This window comes from Phallusia mammillata, chromosome 5, assembly GCF_965637545.1.
Source record: "Phallusia mammillata chromosome 5, kaPhaMamm4.hap1.1, whole genome shotgun sequence".
Lineage (NCBI taxonomy): Eukaryota > Metazoa > Chordata > Ascidiacea > Phlebobranchia > Ascidiidae > Phallusia > Phallusia mammillata.
Genome location: NC_137256.1, coordinates 25,443,425 through 25,466,697, shown reverse-complemented (window position 1 = coordinate 25,466,697; position 23,273 = coordinate 25,443,425). Strand labels below are relative to the sequence as shown.

At 37.3% G+C, this 23,273-nt stretch overlaps 1 protein-coding gene across 13 annotated transcripts in view; it reads left to right on the top strand.

Moving 5' to 3' along the window:
• Nucleotides 1-513: 513 nt before the first annotated feature.
• The window catches only part of LOC145228573 (eukaryotic translation initiation factor 3 subunit B-like), a 30,996-nt gene continuing 8,236 nt past the window's right edge, over nt 514-23,273 (top strand). The window contains exons 1-11 of one of the 13 annotated variants that reach the window (XM_080093684.1): nt 15,269-15,337; nt 15,484-15,691; nt 16,455-16,610; nt 17,167-17,348; nt 19,465-19,606; nt 19,911-20,114; nt 20,426-20,552; nt 20,865-20,895; nt 21,647-21,757; nt 22,702-22,838; nt 23,186-23,252. In XM_080093684.1, the coding sequence (XP_079949810.1) occupies nt 20,092-20,114; nt 20,426-20,552; nt 20,865-20,895; nt 21,647-21,757; nt 22,702-22,712 (303 nt within the window). In that variant the 5' untranslated portion in view covers nt 15,269-15,337; nt 15,484-15,691; nt 16,455-16,610; ... (1 more) ...; nt 19,465-19,606; nt 19,911-20,091 and the 3' untranslated portion in view covers nt 22,713-22,838; nt 23,186-23,252. Of the gene's footprint in view, nt 1,360-13,002; nt 13,026-13,112; nt 13,248-14,384; nt 14,562-15,165; nt 15,338-15,452; nt 15,692-16,006; nt 16,136-16,454; nt 16,611-17,166; nt 17,349-19,464; nt 19,607-19,910; nt 20,115-20,425; nt 20,553-20,864; nt 20,896-21,646; nt 21,758-22,701; nt 22,839-23,185; nt 23,253-23,273 lie in introns of those variants that run through there. The other 12 variants (XM_080093686.1, XM_080093687.1, XM_080093685.1 and 9 more) reach the window with 12 other exon arrangements.

The following is a 23,273-nucleotide window of genomic DNA, read 5'->3' as shown; positions in this document are numbered from 1 at the left end:
CAGCTAAATTATTTTGTCTTGAATTTCTGAAACAACCCCAGGTAAGTGCCAAGTCACATTATTGTTTGCCGCCGAATATAAAAACGCCCTTGCTCGTCTGTAAAGTGTAAACCTGTGTTAAGACACGCTTCAATTCGCTTCAAAAGCCAGGATGTACCACTGAAGTACGACACCAGGGCTTTCAACAACTTTAGCCTGGTAACACTCAAGGTGCAAATCAAGCGCACAAAACACTGGTAAATCATTAAATGCTGCTGTTATAAACTCGCTGAGCGAACAGAGTAATGTTTGTGTGTACTTGCTACCGTTCAATGTTTGTTAAAAGCTCAGGTCGTGTGCTAAGGCTCGGCTCTGTGGCTCGGTCTCGGTTTGCAATGGCTCGGTTGTGTGCTAAGCAAACACGGCCTTTCTTTGAGGCTTTGTTATAAATTTCCAAAGCATTAGGCCGGCATTTACCCTCTTGTTCATATGCGATGTAATCGAATTCAATAAACCTTATTCATTAAGGAAGTGCGTTCAGCCAAATAAACTTCCTTACATCCAGCAAGTTTCTTGAAAGCAGGGATTTTCAACTTCAGGAAGTTCATTTCGTTTACTATTGACAACCAAGGGTCTGCGTTTGTGTTGCAAGGATTTATTGGTTTGTGCGGTCCTTTACGATCCCAGCGCAGAACACACAATGTGCAATTTAAGCACGTTAAATTTGACTTAACTTGGTTTACAAGAATACACCGAATGTAACTATGTGAGCACAGTATCAAATTACATAAAATAACACAATTTCGCTTCATTATTGGCAAAAACTGAAACTTTGCACAAACAAAGGGTTAAGAGGCAACACCAGAACAAAACAGAAGATGAAAAACTAACTATAATTAGGCTTAAAGTAATGAATAGACATGTTTTCTTTTGTTTGTCATTCACTTTAAACACACTTTCGTTTTTCGTAAAATGGTTAGATATAGCCCTGTATTTGGATCACTAGCTGTCTTATTTGTTGCGCATGCATCTAGCTTAAAGGAACCTGAGATAGTCAAAATCATGCCAGACAACGGAGTGAAATTAATTTGCATCGTCACAAAATATGTAGCGGCATAAGTTGCACCTTTAAATAATATTCAGTGTTTTTATGTTGAAAAACATATTAGTTAGTTATGCAGTTTGTAACACGCAGTGTTTAAGCTTTAAGCATTGAGTTCTGTGGTTTAAGTAATAAGTTTTGACGGGAGTTTTTAGTTCATTTCAAATGTTTTGTTTCTGTCAGAAAATGAATGCAAACTTTGTACTTGTCCCGAGGCCAATGCGAGCTTGGCCACCGCACGACGAGGGGTTACTGCAGGTCAATTTTGCCAAACACCAGTAAGAATGTTTTCTATATGTTTATTACAATGTGCCTTTCAAGTTATAAGGTGATATAAACTTGTAAAACATTACTTAAATTACTGTGTTGTTGTAAGTCGCTGCTTATAAAGTTTTTTACCCTGATCTTTGTGCAGCTTACAATCAAGGGCTGCTTACATTATGTTATCATACCAACATTATGTCTGCAGTTATGCTTTTTAATTTACATGTCAACATACTCTCTGCTGGGTGCAATTGTTTGCTTTCATAACAATTGTTAAGAAATAGTTGTACTATGCAGCAAGATAAAGCAGTGTTATTAAACTTTTAAGTATCGAATTTTATTTTGCTCATGTGCACTTGAACATGACAAGCATATTAATTTATGAAGTGTAACATCTTAAAATCCAGCTTCCAATTGAGTGTGGTTTACATTATTTTGTTAACACCTTAACAAGCGATAGTCAAGTAAATGCAGAGTGTATGATTTTGGAAAAAAACATTGTTAACAAAAAGAACGGATTGTAAGCTACCCTTAAAGTTTATCAAATGGTCATTTAGATAACCTACGCCCCCAGGGCAAACAGCGGAAAAAAGGCTCCAGCAAACACACAAAACATCGCATATCTCCAGTTCTAGTACAGGTAGAAAGGTGAAATTTCACACCTGCACTAAGTCGAACATGCAGAATTTAAAAATGCAAAAAAAATTTTTTTGCCACAAAATTAAAAAAATTTTGGGCCGAAATATCCCGATTTTGGTAACTTAAACTAAAACGGGAAAAATAAAATATTGCTCATTTTTTTTGGAAAAGCTTTACGTTTCTGAAAATCTAAGTGATATGCGCCAAACTTCGGGGCGGCTGGTTAAAAAAATGCAATTTATTTGAAAAATTTTAGGACGTAAAAAGGTGGCAGTTTAGGTTTGGCGCTCAAATTTTGGGGTCAAATCTCAACAGAATTGAATGAAACTTGCAGGAAATGCAAATAAGGGTCAAGACTTTGCACAGAAAAAATATCTACTTAAAAATACCTAATGGAAAAAAATGATAACTGATTAAATGTTATTACTGCCAAATTACATTTTGGAATAAGTACGATCTTCAGTTTATCTTTAAAAAACGCAAGAAATTGACACTTAAATGCAATGAATCACACACATATGCAATTATGAGGTATTTAGGCTACTATATTGTAAAAATCAAAAGAAAACATTGATTCTGAGCGAAATATTAATCATACGAAACTGAATATTGCCATAACGACCAACCCTTGACCTACTTTGAGGCGGATTTTTAGCTATTGTGTTCAAACGGGAAAAAAGCCACTAACATATTCTTTTTCTGCAGAGCATGCCGTTTTCAAAAAGCCCTAAATCATCATTTTAACTTCGGGGCCACTGCTCCTAATATTCACTTGAAGTTCATAACTCGCGCATATTGCCGCCGTCCCGCTCGCCAGCAAACAATGACGCGCGACCAATCAAAATCGTCAAAAAGGGTTCACTTTCGACCTCAATATCTCGCGATCCAAACAAGGCTGAACAGAAAAATTTCCACACAATACTTTTCAAGGAATTAACAAGCCAACGATGGCACTCGCTTGAAAAATAATCAAAACCAAAAATATTAATACGCTTATGAATATGACTGCTTAATGCTCATTACTACGTTTCGCGGGATAAAAGCCACTGCCATATTCTTTTTCTGCAGAGCATGCCGTTTTCAAAAAGCCCTAAATCGTTATTTTAACTTCGGGGCCACTGCTCCTAATATTCACTTGAAGTTCATAACTCGCTCATATTGCCGCCGTCCCGCTCGCCAGCAAACAATGACGCGCGACCGATCAAAATCGTCAAAAAGGGTTCACTTTCGACCTCATTATCTCGCGAACCAAACAAGGCTGAACAGAAAAATTCGCACACAATACTTTTCAAGAAATTAACAAGCCAACGATGGCACTCGCTTGAAAAATAATCAAAACCAAAAATATTAATACGCTTATGAATATGACTGCTTAATGCTCATTACTACGTTTCGCGGGATAAAAGCCACTGACATATTCTTTTTCTGCAGAGCATGCCGTTTTCAAAAAGCCCTAAATCGTTATTTTAACTTCGGGGCCACTGCTCCTAATATTCACTTGAAGTTCATAACTCGCGCATATTGCCGCCGTCCCGCTCGCCAGCAAACAATGACGCGCGACCGATCAAAATCGTCAAAAAGGGTTCACTTTCGACCTCAATATCTCGCGAACCAAACAAGGCTGAACAGAAAAATTTCCACACAATACTTTTCAAGGAATTAACAAGCCAACGATGGCACTCGCTTGAAAAATAATCAAAACCAAAAATATTAATACGCTTATGAATATGACTGCTTAATGCTCATTACTACGTTTCGCGGGATAAAAGCCACTGACATATTCTTTTTCTGCAGAGCATGCCGTTTTCAAAAAGCCCTAAATCGTTATTTTAACTTCGGGGCCACTGCTCCTAATATTCACTTGAAGTTCATAACTCGCGCATATTGCCGCCGTCCCGCTCGCCAGCAAACAATGACGCGCGACCGATCAAAATCGTCAAAAAGGGTTCACTTTCGACCTCAATATCTCGCGAACCAAACAAGGCTGAACAGAAAAATTTCCACACAATACTTTTCAAGGAATTAACAAGCCAACGATGGCACTCGCTTGAAAAATAATCAAAACCAAAAATATTAATACGCTTATGAATATGACTGCTTAATGCTCATTACTACGTTTCGCGGGATAAAAGCCACTGCCATATTCTTTTTCTGCAGAGCATGCCGTTTTCAAAAAGCCCTAAATCGTTATTTTAACTTCGGGGCCACTGCTCCTAATATTCACTTGAAGTTCATAACTCGCGCATATTGCCGCCGTCCCGCTCGCCAGCAAACAATGACGCGCGACCGATCAAAATCGTCAAAAAGGGTTCACTTTCGACCTCAATATCTCGCGAACCAAACAAGGCTGAACAGAAAAATTCGCACACAATACTTTTCAAGAAATTAACAAGCCAACGATGGCACTCGCTTGAAAAATAATCAAAACCAAAAATATTAATACGCTTATGAATATGACTGCTTAATGCTCATTACTACGTTTCGCGGGATAAAAGCCACTGACATATTCTTTTTCTGCAGAGCATGCCGTTTTCAAAAAGCCCTAAATCGTTATTTTAACTTCGGGGCCACTGCTCCTAATATTCACTTGAAGTTCATAACTCGCGCATATTGCCGCCGTCCCGCTCGCCAGCAAACAATGACGCGCGACCGATCAAAATCGTCAAAAAGGGTTCACTTTCGACCTCAATATCTCGCGAACCAAACAAGGCTGAACAGAAAAATTCGCACACAATACTTTTCAAGGAATTAACAAGCCAACGATGGCACTCGCTTGAAAAATAATCAAAACCAAAAATATTAATACGCTTATGAATATGACTGCTTAATGCTCATTACTACGTTTCGCGGGATAAAAGCCACTGACATATTCTTTTTCTGCAGAGCATGCCGTTTTCAAAAAGCCCTAAATCGTTATTTTAACTTCGGGGCCACTGCTCCTAATATTCACTTGAAGTTCATAACTCGCGCATATTGCCGCCGTCCCGCTCGCCAGCAAACAATGACGCGCGACCGATCAAAATCGTCAAAAAGGGTTCACTTTCGACCTCAATATCTCGCGAACCAAACAAGGCTGAACAGAAAAATTTCCACACAATACTTTTCAAGGAATTAACAAGCCAACGATGGCACTCGCTTGAAAAATAATCAAAACCAAAAATATTAATACGCTTATGAATATGACTGCTTAATGCTCATTACTACGTTTCGCGGGATAAAAGCCACTGCCATATTCTTTTTCTGCAGAGCATGCCGTTTTCAAAAAGCCCTAAATCGTTATTTTAACTTCGGGGCCACTGCTCCTAATATTCACTTGAAGTTCATAACTCGCGCATATTGCCGCCGTCCCGCTCGCCAGCAAACAATGACGCGCGACCGATCAAAATCGTCAAAAAGGGTTCACTTTCGACCTCAATATCTCGCGAACCAAACAAGGCTGAACAGAAAAATTTGCACACAATACTCTTTGGTTGCGCAGTACATGTCCGTTGGTTTCTCTCGAGTAACGAGGTACTCGCGACTCTCGCCGGAGCCAGATCGATGATTACCTCCGGTTTTCCGAAGTACGACTGGCTCAACTCGTGAAGGCCGGACCATTTGAGAGTCATTACTATGTTTTTTGTTTCTCTTTTTCCTTAACAAAAATTTCTGATAATATTTAATATGACTGATAATATTTAATATGAAATATTAACTATTAAATAATCAATTTTGTTTAAACGTTTTGTGCACTGCATTTGTCACAGTACCAAACTACATTTTTGTCACAAACATTATTTGGAAATGTTACCTTTACACAGCCAGGGTGGTACCATTCCTTACATCTGTCGCATTCAGTATAAAGCTGCTTGTTGTCAGCTAACCTACACTTGCAGTAAACTGGAATCTCAAAGGAGTCGAAACAACTTTGCAAGCCTCCAATATGAGGAAACTGCTCAGATAGAATGTTCATTGCTGAGTCTATATGATTATCACCAAGCCAATATTTTTTCCTTTTTACACCCACCAAGTCATCTGACGTTAAAGAAAACTTTGTTTCCCACTTTGTTGCACAACAGCGCCGAGCTAAACCTGATTGTTCGTGCTCACATAAACCTTTTGTTAATTGACGCTGATTTCTCTTCTTTGCATCGTCCTTGCGCTGAACTGTCGAGCCTAAGCAGTCCCGCAGAGACACTGCGGGTGATTGCATATACTTTCCCATGCTTTTGTCTGGAGCTGTGAGCCTACTTCGTTTTTGCCACTTTTCTTCAGCTTCCCTTGATGCTGTTTGTTTTCGCTTTCTCTTTTCGCCTATCCTTATACCATCTTTGTACTCGCGAACCAACCCAAGATGACTGTCTGCATAAACTTGTGCAAACTCATGTAAGCCTTTAAATATTCTTTCTTGACACCTAGTCCTTTTCAATTCCTGTTGACTTTTTTCCATAATGCCTTGCGTTCGATTGTCTTTGGTAAAATTCTGCTCAGTTCTTTTCTGCACTTCATTGTAAAAATCAGAATAACCTTTATAAACCTGAGTTTCACCGTGTCGACCAACATTCCCAAGCATCAAACTTGACCACAAGGCGAGTTTGGGAAGTGTGTATTTGATAAACTTTTTCATTAATTCAGGACAATAAAATTCGTTATCCTGCCCACTGTTTAAAACACACAATTTTGCCTTTTCAATAACCTCACCAAAATAATCAGTAAACGGATTGCCCTCCACTTGATCTGCCTCAAATTCAATGGTTTCTCTTTCTTCTGTTTCATTTTTACCGTTCTTTTGAATAGTTTCACGTGCAATTTTTTGTTTCAAATACTGCCAACTCTGTTCTGCTTGCTTTGTGTCTCTTGCTGTAAAAAGAATCGTCATATGATGCAAAATGTCTGCTACACTTTCCAACAGCTAAACAACACTTTCAATGAGACGCCAATTACACAATATTTTCTACTTTCCAAAAGCTAAACAACACTTTCCACTGAACGGCAACAAAACACTTTCCAACAGCTAAACAACACTTTCAATGAGACGCCAATTACACAATATTTTCTACTTTCCAACAACTAAACAACACTTTCCACTGAACGGCAACAAAACACTTTCCAACAGCTAAACAACACTTTCAATGAGACGCCAATTACACAATATTTTCTACTTTCCAACAGCTAAACAACACTTTCCACTGAACGGCAACAAAACACTTTCCAACAGCTAAACAACGCTTCCATTGACACGCCACCTGAACAATATTTTCTACTTTCCAACAACTAAACAACACTTTCCACTGAACGGCAACAAAACACTTTCCAACAGCTAAACAACGCTTCCATTGACACGCCACCTGAACAATATTTTCTACTTTCCAACAGCTAAACAACACTTTCCACTGAACGGCAACAAAACACTTTCCAACAGCTAAACAACGCTTCCATTGACACGCCACCTGAACAATATTTTCTACTTTCCAACAACTAAACAACACTTTCCACTGAACGGCAACAAAACACTTTCCAACAGCTAAACAACGCTTCCATTGACACGCCACCTGAACAATATTTTCTACTTTCCAAAAGCTAAACAACACTTTCCACTAAACGGCAACAAAACACTTTCCAACAGCTAAACAACGCTTCCATTGACACGCCACCTGAACAATATTTTCTACTTTCCAAAAGCTAAACAACACTTTCCACTAAACGGCAACAAAACACTTTCCAACAGCTAAACAACGCTTCCATTGACACGCCACCTGAACAATATTTTCTACTTTCCAAAAGCTAAACAACACTTTCCACTGAACGGCAACAAAACACTTTCCAACAGCTAAACAACACTTTCAATGAGACGCCAATTACACAATATTTTCTACTTTCCAACAGCTAAACAACACTTTCCACTGAACGGCAACAAAACACTTTCCAACAGCTAAACAACGCTTCCATTGACACGCCACCTGAACAATATTTTCTACTTTCCAACAGCTAAACAACACTTTCCACTGAACGGCAACAAAACACTTTCCAACAGCTAAACAACGCTTCCATTGACACGCCACCTGAACAATATTTTCTACTTTCCAACAGCTAAACAACACTTTCCACTGAACGGCAACAAAACACTTTCCAACAGCTAAACAACGCTTCCATTGACACGCCACCTGAACAATATTTTCTACTTTCCAACAACTAAACAACACTTTCCACTGAACGGCAACAAAACACTTTCCAACAGCTAAACAACACTTTCAATGAGACGCCAATTACACAATATTTTCTACTTTCCAAAAGCTAAACAACACTTTCCACTGAACGGCAACAAAACACTTTCCAACAGCTAAACAACGCTTCCATTGACACGCCACCTGAACAATATTTTCTACTTTCCAAAAGCTAAACAACACTTTCCACTAAACGGCAACAAAACACTTTCCAACAGCTAAACAACGCTTCCATTGACACGCCACCTGAACAATATTTTCTACTTTCCAACAACTAAACAACACTTTCCACTGAACGGCAACAAAACACTTTCCAACAGCTAAACAACACTTTCAATGAGACGCCAATTACACAATATTTTCTACTTTCCAAAAGCTAAACAACACTTTCCACTGAACGGCAACAAAACACTTTCCAACAGCTAAACAACGCTTCCATTGACACGCCACCTGAACAATATTTTCTACTTTCCAAAAGCTAAACAACACTTTCCACTGAACGGCAACAAAACACTTTCCAACAGCTAACCCACACTTTCCACTGCGGCAACTAAACCCTTTCCATTGGACAAACACAACAACGGATTTTTTAGCACTGACGTTAACTAAAAACCCTACATCATAAAACAATGTACCTCTTCATGAATAAATTAGTGCAAAATAAAAAGTTTTGCTTTCTTGCTACTTCTGAAAAACCATCTACAAGCACTACATTCAAAACGAACAAAACAAAAAACTTCTTCGAACGCAACTACATTTTGTAAAAACCCAGTAAATAAAAACCTGACGCTACACTGCAAAAGCTTTTCTTTCTTCTCAGTAGAGATTGGAGTTACAAAATAAAACACTGAACATTGTATATAGCACTTACCTTACGAAAGTTGCGAGCTTCACTCATCATTTCAAAGTTGTTTGTTTGCTTCACAAGTAAGTAAAGTAACAAAAGAAATGTTTCAAACAATAAGCTTCCAACTGACAAGAATTCGTTCCGCAAGAGGATAGTTCTCAAAGAGAATAGAACGTCTGTTTGTTTGCTTAGTGAATATATACCATTGTCCTTAAGATAACGCTCGAGCCCGTGATTAAGAGACTTTGACCGCCTCGGAGTACGGAGATGCGGAACAGAAGAACCGCGCGTCGCAGGTATCGCCTCACGCAGCGCACGTTCAGTCAAGGTGCAAGTAAACAACTTTGACCCAGAAAAACAAGTCCTAACTTGCACAAAAACAAGTCGAAATATACAATTTATGAGTTTTAAACTAAAATATGAGACTATAAAAAAATGTTTAGTCCATTTTGATCGGTCGCGCGTCATTGTTTGCTGGCGAGCGGGACGGCGGCAATATGCGCGAGTTATGAACTTCAAGTGAATATTAGGAGCAGTGGCCCCGAAGTTAAAATAACGATTTAGGGCTTTTTGAAAACGGCATGCTCTGCAGAAAAAGAATATGGCAGTGGCTTTTATCCCGCGAAACGTAGTAATGAGCATTAAGCAGTCATATTCATAAGCGTATTAATATTTTTGGTTTTGATTATTTTTCAAGCGAGTGCCATCGTTGGCTTGTTAATTCCTTGAAAAGTATTGTGTGGAAATTTTTCTGTTCAGCCTTGTTTGGTTCGCGAGATATTGAGGTCGAAAGTGAACCCTTTTTGACGATTTTGATCGGTCGCGCGTCATTGTTTGCTGGCGAGCGGGACGGCGGCAATATGCGCGAGTTATGAACTTCAAGTGAATATTAGGAGCAGTGGCCCCGAAGTTAAAATAACGATTTAGGGCTTTTTGAAAACGGCATGCTCTGCAGAAAAAGAATATGTCAGTGGCTTTTATCCCGCGAAACGTAGTAATGAGCATTAAGCAGTCATATTCATAAGCGTATTAATATTTTTGGTTTTGATTATTTTTCAAGCGAGTGCCATCGTTGGCTTGTTAATTCCTTGAAAAGTATTGTGTGGAAATTTTTCTGTTCAGCCTTGTTTGGTTCGCGAGATATTGAGGTCGAAAGTGAACCCTTTTTGACGATTTTGATCGGTCGCGCGTCATTGTTTGCTGGCGAGCGGGACGGCGGCAATATGCGCGAGTTATGAACTTCAAGTGAATATTAGGAGCAGTGGCCCCGAAGTTAAAATAACGATTTAGGGCTTTTTGAAAACGGCATGCTCTGCAGAAAAAGAATATGTCAGTGGCTTTTATCCCGCGAAACGTAGTAATGAGCATTAAGCAGTCATATTCATAAGCGTATTAATATTTTTGGTTTTGATTATTTTTCAAGCGAGTGCCATCGTTGGCTTGTTAATTCCTTGAAAAGTATTGTGTGCGAATTTTTCTGTTCAGCCTTGTTTGGTTCGCGAGATATTGAGGTCGAAAGTGAACCCTTTTTGACGATTTTGATCGGTCGCGCGTCATTGTTTGCTGGCGAGCGGGACGGCGGCAATATGCGCGAGTTATGAACTTCAAGTGAATATTAGGAGCAGTGGCCCCGAAGTTAAAATAACGATTTAGGGCTTTTTGAAAACGGCATGCTCTGCAGAAAAAGAATATGGCAGTGGCTTTTATCCCGCGAAACGTAGTAATGAGCATTAAGCAGTCATATTCATAAGCGTATTAATATTTTTGGTTTTGATTATTTTTCAAGCGAGTGCCATCGTTGGCTTGTTAATTCCTTGAAAAGTATTGTGTGGAAATTTTTCTGTTCAGCCTTGTTTGGTTCGCGAGATATTGAGGTCGAAAGTGAACCCTTTTTGACGATTTTGATCGGTCGCGCGTCATTGTTTGCTGGCGAGCGGGACGGCGGCAATATGCGCGAGTTATGAACTTCAAGTGAATATTAGGAGCAGTGGCCCCGAAGTTAAAATAACGATTTAGGGCTTTTTGAAAACGGCATGCTCTGCAGAAAAAGAATATGGCAGTGGCTTTTATCCCGCGAAACGTAGTAATGAGCATTAAGCAGTCATATTCATAAGCGTATTAATATTTTTGGTTTTGATTATTTTTCAAGCGAGTGCCATCGTTGGCTTGTTAATTCCTTGAAAAGTATTGTGTGGAAATTTTTCTGTTCAGCCTTGTTTGGTTCGCGAGATATTGAGGTCGAAAGTGAACCCTTTTTGACGATTTTGATCGGTCGCGCGTCATTGTTTGCTGGCGAGCGGGACGGCGGCAATATGCGCGAGTTATGAACTTCAAGTGAATATTAGGAGCAGTGGCCCCGAAGTTAAAATAACGATTTAGGGCTTTTTGAAAACGGCATGCTCTGCAGAAAAAGAATATGGCAGTGGCTTTTATCCCGCGAAACGTAGTAATGAGCATTAAGCAGTCATATTCATAAGCGTATTAATATTTTTGGTTTTGATTATTTTTCAAGCGAGTGCCATCGTTGGCTTGTTAATTCCTTGAAAAGTATTGTGTGCGAATTTTTCTGTTCAGCCTTGTTTGGTTCGCGAGATATTGAGGTCGAAAGTGAACCCTTTTTGACGATTTTGATCGGTCGCGCGTCATTGTTTGCTGGCGAGCGGGACGGCGGCAATATGAGCGAGTTATGAACTTCAAGTGAATATTAGGAGCAGTGGCCCCGAAGTTAAAATAACGATTTAGGGCTTTTTGAAAACGGCATGCTCTGCAGAAAAAGAATATGGCAGTGGCTTTTATCCCGCGAAACGTAGTAATGAGCATTAAGCAGTCATATTCATAAGCGTATTAATATTTTTGGTTTTGATTATTTTTCAAGCGAGTGCCATCGTTGGCTTGTTAATTTCTTGAAAAGTATTGTGTGCGAATTTTTCTGTTCAGCCTTGTTTGGTTCGCGAGATAATGAGGTCGAAAGTGAACCCTTTTTGACGATTTTGATCGGTCGCGCGTCATTGTTTGCTGGCGAGCGGGACGGCGGCAATATGAGCGAGTTATGAACTTCAAGTGAATATTAGGAGCAGTGGCCCCGAAGTTAAAATAACGATTTCGCTCAGAATCAATGTTTTCTTTTGATTTTTACAATATAGTAGCCTAAATACCTCATAATTGCTTATGTGTGTGATTCATTGCATTTAAGTGTCAATTTCTTGCGTTTTTTAAAGATAAACTGAAGATCGTACTTATTCCAAAATGTAATTTGGCAGTAATAACATTTAATCAGTTATCATTTTTTTCCATTAGGTATTTTTAAGTAGATATTTTTTCTGTGCAAAGTCTTGACCCTTATTTGCATTTCCTGCAAGTTTCATTCAATTCTGTTGAGATTTGACCCCAAAATTTGAGCGCCAAACCTAAACTGCCACCTTTTTACGTCCTAAAATTTTTCAAATAAATTGCATTTTTTTAACCAGCCGCCCCGAAGTTTGGCGCATATCACTTAGATTTTCAGAAACGTAAAGCTTTTCCAAAAAAAATGAGCAATATTTCATTTTTCCCGTTTTAGTTTAAGTTACCAAAATCAATTTTTTTAATTTTGTGGCAAAAAAATTTTTTTTGCATTTTTAAATTCTGCATGTTCGACTTAGTGCAGGTGTGAAATTTCACCTTTCTACCTGTACTAGAACTGGAGATATGCGATGTTTTGTGTGTTTGCTGGAGCCTTTTTTCCGCTGTTTGCCCTGGGGGCGTAGGTATTTAGATACTCTATGGCTAAGAGGCTATAAAGTTAAAAGTGAATAATCATAAAATTGACTTATCAATTTGTCAGTGTTTACAATACTATCAAGGTTTTCAAATGGTGAAATTTAACTGTTTTAAAACAGACTTTGGACAAAAATGGCGTGAATACAACTAGAAATTACAAGAGAATTAGGCGTATTTTTCACTATTTTTTTAACAGTCTGATGATGCTAAAGGATATTGGATGATGTAGTTTGTACATCTATTTTATTGTATAGGATAGCTTGTTCCTCATGTTTCTGTATGTTCTACACTCCTGCTCTAATAAACAATTCTGTTGAAGGTATGATTTCCATCATGAAGTTTATCAACACTTGGCAGTTTGGAGCTGAAATAAAACATGGATTTCCCAACTTCAACCTAGTAAAGTTTGGTGACTTAAAATGGGGTTTCCCCCTGATTGCCCCCCTTCCTTTAAGTAAGTAAAACTGGTGGTTTAAAAATACAGTATAGTAGTTAGTCTAGGTCAGTGCTTTCAACCTTATTTTCCTGTTTACACCTTTTACATTTCCCCACATATTTGTTTATTTCATAAATGGCAAATTTTAATTGTATACAAAAAGTGAAAAAATAACTAACAGTTACTTGCTTGGCCAAGTGATTGTATTATTGTTGTACTAGGCCAGTAGTGCACAACCTACGACTGTAAACTCAAATACGTGTATTGGCGCTTATGACATAAACAAAATTGTTTTTAATATTTTGATTTCAAAACTGGTTTGAATTAGTTTTGTGGGGCTTAAAAAGCTATTAACAGCCCAGAAGCCATATGCTTCAGACTTTATGTAAGCCCATTATGGATGCAAATAATGCGACAACAGGCATTATTAGAATCACAATATAGATGGTGACATTGCAAACAGTTAAGACTGATCGCTAGACTGTCCAGCCTAATCTACCAAACAAGTTGGAAATCAAACTGGCCTATCAGGTGCCATTAGAAACGATTTGCAATGTGGCCGTCACAGGAAAAAGTTTGTGCACTTCTGCACTAAGCCCAGGAATTCTAGCAAACTAAAGTGTGTAAACGTAAGGAGTTGATTTAATGGTTAGCTTGTTACTGCATTTGTTTTAGCAGTTTAGAGATAAAGTGGTTTTGACTTGTTCTCACAAAGGTCACGATGTGATGCCTCCGTGCATTTCATAAAAACACAATAGTGACCTTTACTAAAATTGTCCTAAGCTGTATTCCTTTTGCATACCTTTCTCAGTCGTATACCCTAGTATTGATGTGGTAGACACTTGGGTATACAGTATACATAACCAGTTAAAGTGCAATGGTCTGGGACACAATACTGTAAATCCAAGCAATGGTCGAGCTGGTAATCTCTTACAAAGCTGACATGTGTTTCAACAATCTTGTTATAATCACATTACTTTTCATACCATATACATAAGGATTAAATTAGTGAACTTAGTGATATAATATGTTTACCAACATATTATGTAACAAAGAATTGATCGCATAAACATATAACAGCTTTCTGAGTTATCTTCGAAAAGTTTTTTTCCCTACTTGTGTTTCCCCCAAAGTTAACATTTATTTTTATTCCAGCTGCTCTGTCCCTCTAGTGGAGATTTCCAAGAAGACTTTATGAAACAACTTAAGAATTGCATGGAAATATTTGGGAGTGGTTATCTGGAACCAGTTGCCAGTAAAAGACCAATTTTGCCACCAGATCGGCCAACTGTCCAAACCACCCATGTGTATTTGCAACTGACCAGTTTGAAGGTTGGTTTAAAGCTTTATCAGTTGTCAGAAAATAGTGTGAAAGGTTTGCATTGTTTGTTTTTTTGCTGCCAAAGTTTTGTATCCTGGGTGGTCCTTTGTTTTTTAATCAGTGTGATCAACTATAGCAGTGGTTCTCAACTGTTGGTCCATGGACCACTAGTAGTTCATGTTGACTTTTTGGGTGGTCCACAGGCTGTTAAATATATTTCTTGTTTAATTGGAAACAGACTAGTTGCATATAATTTATTGAATATTCAATATCAAAAAAGCTTATCCAAGTTATTGCCTTTTGTTATTATTTGTTATATATTTCAAGTCAATATACTTGTGCTGAATGTTTTTTTATCCTTATTTAACAATGGACTGGTCCACGATATTTGGTCCATGGCCTGAAACAAGTTGAACTTATGCCCGTGGTAAATCTGTAACTCTAAGAAGTGTATTTTGATGTAAACTTTACATATTCAAATATTGACTTTAAATGTTTATGTGGTCTCAAAAATTGTGCATTTTTATTGTTTGAGCATATTTGATCAGTTTCTTTAATTATGATCTGTGTGTTTGTGGTATGAGCAAAATACATTGCAACCTACTTTGATCTCAGGTTCCTGTTTATTTTGTGTTTTGTCTGCAGTTGTTGATCCGATCATCAACACAATCACGCTCCCCCAAACTCCAAACACTCCCTCCTGTTAATCTCATCGCACCTCGAAGTGAGCAACTTCAACCCTCCCCAACCACAAGTGCTCCATCTAGTGGTACACTACCAACCCAGTGTAAGTTATAAAACAGAAATTTTGATATATAAATGTCATTTTGCATTCATTCTTGTTTTGTGTGCTGTACTATAAAGTGTTATAAAAACCAGATGAAGGTATTTGGATGTTGCAGAATATGATGTGAAAAGTTGTTTATTCCACAGCACCTGCCCTCCGGTGGATGTTTGATTGGGTCTAGGAGGTCAAGGTCTGGTGACTTTGGAATAGAAAAAACTAAACTTTAGCGGTGAGTTGATATTATTGGTGACAAGGATTCCTGCTACTTGTTTGCTTGACTCGATCAGCTTCTGAGAAATTTGCATGATTGAAAGTTTGTCGGACCCTTACCATGCTGTGGTTGTGTTTGAAAAGGTAAATAACTTATCAAGGCATGTTCCCAACTGGGGGAATTTGATGTGTTTTGGATAAATTCTTTTGACTGATTAGCAGAAATTATTACCCACTCTAGTATTACTTATTTTTGTGCAAAAAATTGTTTAATGTGTCAAAGTTGAAGGGTGGTACTAAATACAGAATAATATAGCATATTGTATACTGTATGTAAAATGTGAGAACATGGGTAAATGAAAGCAAATGGATTTGTTATTATGGGTCCCCTTCCATGAAGTTTTTCATGTTTGTGATTTATATAAGTCTAACAACTGCTGAGTGTTGCATTGTTTGTAGGGCAACTTGCATTACTATTTGGAAGAGGAGGACAGCAATGATCAGTTTAGTGTAATTTATGATGGTGGTGAGAAGACTGCTATATACCTCAATACTGCTGCAGAACCAGTTGCTATTGAAGAAAGGAAGGTATGACAAACCATTTCTGGTTTGCAGGCCCCATAATGAATAAAATATTGACAAAAATTTCATGAAAACAGTTAGTTACGTTGCATTTACTTTTTATCTAATATTAATTACAACATTTTTTCATGAAAATTTATATTTAGCAAAGATAATTCATTGCATGCCAACACAAAAATCTCAATACTATTGGAATGCAATAAGCATACATTGCTAATAGACACCATAAAAAAGATTGTCAAATCTTTAAGTATTGTGCAAAATGGCATTTCCAAGTTGAGCAAGGGTATATCAAAATCATATATGTATTTCAAACTTTTTAAAGGTGGACTGAAACATACACAAGGTGGTCACCTAAAGGATCATACTTGGCCACATTTCATGCTAAAAGAGTTGCTTTATAGGGAGGGGAACACTTCAAGCAGATCCAGTGATTTGCCCACCCTGGTGCCCAACTTATTAACTTTTCACCATCTGAAAGGTGAGAAGTGGTCTTTAGTATAGATCTGTACTAGGCCCAGGAATTTTAGCAACAAAAGTGTGTAAACAGTAGAAGTTGATTTAATGGTTAGCTTGTTACTGCATTTTTTCAGTTTAGACATAAAGTGGTGTTGACTTTTTCTCACAAAGGTTATGATGTGATGCCTTCCTGCATTTTATGAAAACACAATAGTGATATTTAGTAACACTGACCTAAGCTGTGTTCCTTTTGTATACCGTTCTTCTGTCATACACCCTAGTTTTGATGTGGTATACACTTGGGTATACAGTATATATACCCGGTTGAAGTGCAATGGTCTGGGACACAATACTGTAAATCCAAGCAATGGTCGAGCTGGTAATCTCTTACAAAGCTGACATGCATTTCAACAATCTTGTTATAATCACATTATTTTTCATACCATATATATAAGGATTAAATTAGTGAACTTAGTGATATAATATGTGTACCAACATATTATGTAACAAAGAATTGATCACATAAACATATAACAGCTTTGTGAGTTACCCAAAGTTAACAATTATTTTTATTCCAGCTGCCTCATATCTCTAGTGGAGATTTCAAAGAAGACTTTATGAAACAACTTAAGCATTGCATGAAAATATTTGGGAGTTATTGTGTGGAACCAGTTGCCAGATAAAAGACTAATTTTGCCACCAGATTGGCCAACCATCCAAACCACCACTACAAGTGTATTTGCAACTGACCAGTTTAAAGGTGGGTTTAAAGCTTTATCAGTTGTCAGAAAATTGTGTGAAAGGTTTGCATTGTTTGTTTTTTTGCTGCCAAAGTTTTGTATCCTGGGTGATCGTTTGTTTTTTAATCAGTGTGATCGACTATAGCAGTGGTTCTCAACTGTTGGTCCATGGAGTGGTCCATGTTGACTTTTTGGGTGGTCCACAGGCTGTTAAATATATTTCTTGTGTAATTGGAAATAGACTAGTTGCATTTAATTTATTGAATATTCAGTATGAAAAAAGCTTATCCAAGTTATTGCCTTTTGTTATTATTTGTTATATATTTCAAGCCAACATACTTGTGCTGGATGTTTTTTTCTCCTTATTTAACAATGGACTGGTCCACGATATTTGGTCCATGGCCTGAAACAAGTTGAACTTATGCCCATGGTAAATCTGTAACTCTAAGAAGTGTATTTTGATGTAAACTTTACATATTCAAATATTGACTTTAAATGTTTATGTGGTCTCAAAAATTGTACATTTTTATTGTTTGAGCATATTTAATCAGTTTCTTTAATTATGGGTCCCCTTCCCTGAAGGGACACATATTGTTTTTGTCCGTATTTTTTTTTTCTTTTTTCTTTTTTTCTTTTTTCTGTCTAACGCTGGTTTGTTAAACGCATTTGGTCAAGAAAGAGTGCTTCAAATTTATTCAAATTTGGACAGATGTTAGTTATTAATCTAAATTTGATCCTCCTGAAGTTTGACCCCGAATTACCCAGTGGTTCACCCACAGGCCCCCAAAATGCAACTTTTTTAAAACATGGTTTGTTATATGCGTTTGGTCAAGAAAGAGTGCTTCAAATTTGTTTAAATTTTGTCAGATGTTAGTTATTAACCAAAATTTGATCCTCCTGAAGTTTGACCCTGAATGACCCAGGGGTTCACCCACAGGCCCCGAAAACGTAAAATTTTTAACGCTGGTTTGTAACGCTGGTTTGGTAAAGAAAGAGTGCTTCAAATTTATTCAAATTTGGACATATGTTAGTTATTAATCCAAACTTGATCCTCCAGAAGTTTGACCCCGAATTACCCAGCGGTTTACCCACAGGCCCCCAAAACGTAAATGTGTCTAACGCTCGTTTGGTCAAGAAAGACACTGTAGGCAGAAGTCCCAAGAGAGTAACTCACTGGTTTACGATAGCAGGAGGGCTCAGCTTGACGTCGGACAGACGTTTTACGAGACGTCGTTTCGGTGATTAGAAATCAGCTGTTTTGCACAGCAATGCTATTTCGTTTTATTAAGTTGTCACTCACATTTTCAGTTTTGGCGAAGGTTTCACACCTATGACGTGATTTAAACCTAATAAGCGTGCTTCGGTTTCGTATATGTCAAGCAAAACTTGTTAATCAAAATAAAGTTGAAAAATCAAACTTGACATTTTTGCAAGATAAATGTGTTTTTTTAAATGCTCGTTGTCAGGTTGGCCGCCGCATGACCATGGGTTACTTAAGGTCAACTAGTAGGTATTACTAACACAGTTCAGAACTTTCTTTCATCATAATGTAGTGTTTTTTTGCTATCAATTTAGGAATCAACACTCAAGGCATGTATAAATTAGGTTAAACGGTTTTGTTGAACAGTAAGGACGGCGTCTATTGAAAACGGTGTCAATAGGTCAAACAGTCGTTTGGCGTGTGCACCCTGAGAGGTTACTGCAGGTCAATGGTACGACAATATCTGGGTCAAAGCAAGAGATTAAATTAAAGTATTTGTTTCGTTCTTTTTTAATGTTTTTGTAATTATATGACAATAATAGTGCAAAAAGAATACGAACAATTTTTTTATTGTTGGGTTAATGCTTTCTAAAAATTTGTTTTTAAAAATCTAAAAGTCACCGCAACATTTGTTTACCGTAAATCCGCACAAACACGCGTGTGGGGACCCATTAGTTTTTGTTTACAAAAACAATCATATGTGTGGATCAAATGATGTGTATAGTAAATTGGTAAATATCGTATAGAATATATAAAATGGAAGTATATCAGAAAGCCACCCTTCTAGTTATGATCTGTGTGTTTGTGGTATGAGCAAAATACATTGCAACCTACTTTGATCTCAGGTTCCTGTTTATTTTGTGTTTTGTCTGCAGTTGTTGATCCGATCATCAACACAAACACGCTCCCCCAAACTCCAAACACTCCCTCCTGTTAATTCTATCGCACCTCGAAGTGAGCAACTTCAACCCTCCCCAACCACAAGTGCTCCTTCTAGTGGTACACTACCAACCCAGTGTAAGTTATAAAAACTGAAACTTTTATATGAAAACTTATTCAATTGCCAACTTAACTTTAAACTTTTTCTAGGGTCAAATGAAATTAAATATGATCTGTTTGTTTGTGGTGTAAGCAAAATACATTTAGATCCAGTGGTACAGTGCCAACCCAGTGTAAGTTATAAAACAGAAATTTTGATAAAACAATGCCGTTTTGCATTATTTTTTTGTGTGTGCTGTACTATGTGCTTAAAGTGTTATAAAAACCTGATGAAGGTATTTGAATGTTGCAGAATATGATGTGAAATTTTTATATCCCGCAGCACCTGCCCTCCAGTGGATGTCTGATTGGGGTTCTGGAGGTTAAGGTCAGGTGACCTTGGAAGGAACGAGGCCGAACTTGAATGGGGAATGGTTGTTGGTGAAGAGGATTACTGCTACTTGTCTGCTCGACTTGATCAGCTTCTGTAATTTTCAGTGTTAAAAGTTTGTCGGACCCTTACCATGCTGTGGTTGTGTTTGAAAAGGTAAATAACTTATCAAGGCATGTTTCCAACTGGGGGAATTTAAATGTGTTTTGGATAAATTCTTTTGATTGATTAGAAGAAATATATTACCAAATCTAGTATTACTTATTTTTGCAGAAAAGTGTAGTAAAAGTTGAAGGCTGGTATTAAATACAGCTTGATATAGCACCTACGGTATACTGTATGTAAAATGTGAGAACATGGGTAAATGAACGCAACTGGATTTGTTATTATGGGTCCCCTTCCATGAAGTTTTTCATGTTTGTGGCTTATATAAGTCTAACAACTGCTGAATGTTGCATTGTTTGTAGGGCAACTTGCATTACTATTTGGAAGGAGGACAGCAATGACCAGTTTAGTGTAATTTATGGAGGTAGTGGGAAGACTGCTATAGACCTCAATACTGCTGCAGAACCAGTTGCTATTAAAGAAAGTAAGGTATGACAAATTGTTTCTGGTTTGCACGACCCATAATGAATAAAAATAATGACAAAATTACTATGAAAATTTAGCTACATTGCACTTAGTTTTTATCTAATATTAATTACAATATTTTTGAAGGAAAATTATATGTAGTAAATATAATTCATTGCATGGCAACAAAAAATCTCAATATTGTTGGAATGCAATAAGCATACATTGCTAATAGACATCATAAAAAGATGGTCAAATCTTTAAGAATTGTGCAAAATGGCAATTCCAAGTCAAGCGGTATCAAAATCATATATATATGTATTTTAAACTTTTAAGAGGTGGACTGAAACATACACAAGGTGGTCACCTAAAGCAGGGCTTCCCAAACTGGGGGTCGCGACCCCTGAAGGGGTCGCCTAATAAACTTGAGGGGTCGCAGAGAGCTGTACCAATTTTGCAGAAAGTACTCCATACACTGGTGTAGAGTACGGGGGTGCCGAACAGCCCCGGCCTTGACCTTTGTATGACGTCACAATATCATTATTGTTCAAGTTACTTCGGTTTCAAAATGTTTTCAGCTAAGCGCAAAACGTGCTTGTAGTGACGCGTGACGCCATTCATCGAACAAACGTCGGTTGAAACGCAACAATTGCAATTGTTTTGAAATACACAGGCATTTTAATGCAACATAAAGATGACATATATAGAGTTATAGACTAACGTTTAAGTATTGTCTGGCGCAATAACTTTCTCTAATATAACTAGGTAATAAATTTACGATTTCTAAGCAGTGTTTAATAATATCCGTCTGCAAAGCACTGCAACGGCCTAAACTTGGAGTGCCTATTTGCAAAACAATGTGACAGAAACAAAAGGCTAAAACACGTGAAAGGCACAGGTGTTTGGACATGTCAAGTGGTAGACTCCGAGTACCGGTAGGTTGTTTTTAGTTTTCGCTCGAATTAGTCGTTTCAAAAATACAACAAACTAATCGTTTGCACTGTTTACAACAAACAAACGTTTTTTTCGCACTGTTTATCACATTATTCGCGAAGGGTCGCGGAAATTTTAAAGAGATTAAGAGGGGTCGCGATCAAAAAAGTTTGGGAAGCCCTGACCTAAAGGACTTGCCCACAAGGAATTGCTTTATGGGGAGGGGAACACTTCAAGCAGATTCAGAGATTTGCCCACCCTGGTGTCCAAGTTATTAACTTTTCACCATCTGAAAGGTGAGAAGTGGTCTTTAGTATAGATCAGGGTGCAGTAAACTATTTTGCACTACACGTAGATTTATGCCTGGCACAGTTTTCTGGTTATGTGATTTTGTTCAATAAAATGATTAATGTCTGTTGTATATAATATTTTTACAATTCACCAACCCATATTTAATGGACATCTGGCACAACTCTTGGTGTGAATGCATGTTATGTTTAGACCTTGAAAAGTTATAAATGCAAAAATAACTTTTTATAGGGTTTCCACGGGTATGGAAAACCTGGAAAAGTTATAGAATTTAAATTTGTATTTTTAAGGCCTGGAAAAGTTTTGAAAAAGCCAACTTTTGCAAAAGTCCTTGAAAAAGTATGAAATTTGGTGCCTGTTTTACCCTGAAAATGCCAGATAGAGATAGGAATTTCAAATTACGTAACGCATGTATATTCGTTGCAAGTATGGTAATCAGCTACAATATACCAAAGCCTCTTTACTAGTTTTACTATGGGAGTTGCTCGATTTAACGTTATGGAAATTTGGGATTTTTTTCTTGAAAGTTTTGGAAAGGTCATGGAATTTATAAACGAAAAAATTGCGCGGGAACCCTGTTTTTATCTTACCTAATGTGTGCAAAGTTTACATAAAAATAATACATATATAAAATATGTTGTAATGCACTTCTTGAGTTTTTATGTACAGTTATAGCTTCGAAGTTTGAAACATACCCGAGCAGCATGCATATATTTGAACTAACAGTATTATATTTAGGATATCCTTGATTTTGTACACCTTTCTAACTTTTTAAAAAGTCTTCATAGCTGTAATTACCTGTAAAATAAAGATACCATTCATTGTTTTTATGCAAGTGCTTTGATTGTTTATTAAAATTAGTTGGATTTTAGGATTGTGAGTCAAACTAAAACAAAACAAAGACAAAAATATCCTTGTTGTTTTTTTACAGATACTTGGTAACTTTCAGTCCAATGCAGGAACAAGGAACTAGTGAAGATGCCTAGTCCATTATTATATTGGAAGTTTTCACTGGCACAAATAAGAGGGGTTTCCAGAAGCCGATGACAGGCAGTGGCCGATATTTAAGTATGTAATGAAATCTTTTACATACCTTAATGTTGTGTTTTACATGTTCAAACTTGACATGATATTTTGTAACTTGCAGAGTAATGTAGAAGTTTTAAACGATTTTCCCATATCAGATTTCATTAGCTAATAAAAATTGTTACAACATAAAAAAATAAACAAAAAAAGATGGAAGAAATACCCCAACTGTTCTATATTTGTTACAGACTATTTGACAAAAAACTATTTGTGGTAAATTCATTTACTGTGTGTGGATAATTGTATTTGGACTTTTTGAAGAAAAAGCTGCCTGTCATTGTTCAAACAAGTTTGTTTAACTAACATGTTTGACATTTGCTTTTTGACAGATGGAGTCACGATGGTACTTACTTTGTAAGAAAATCCAAAGGTGTACTAAGTGTCTATAAAACTCCTGTAAGTAGCTAAAGCAAAAAA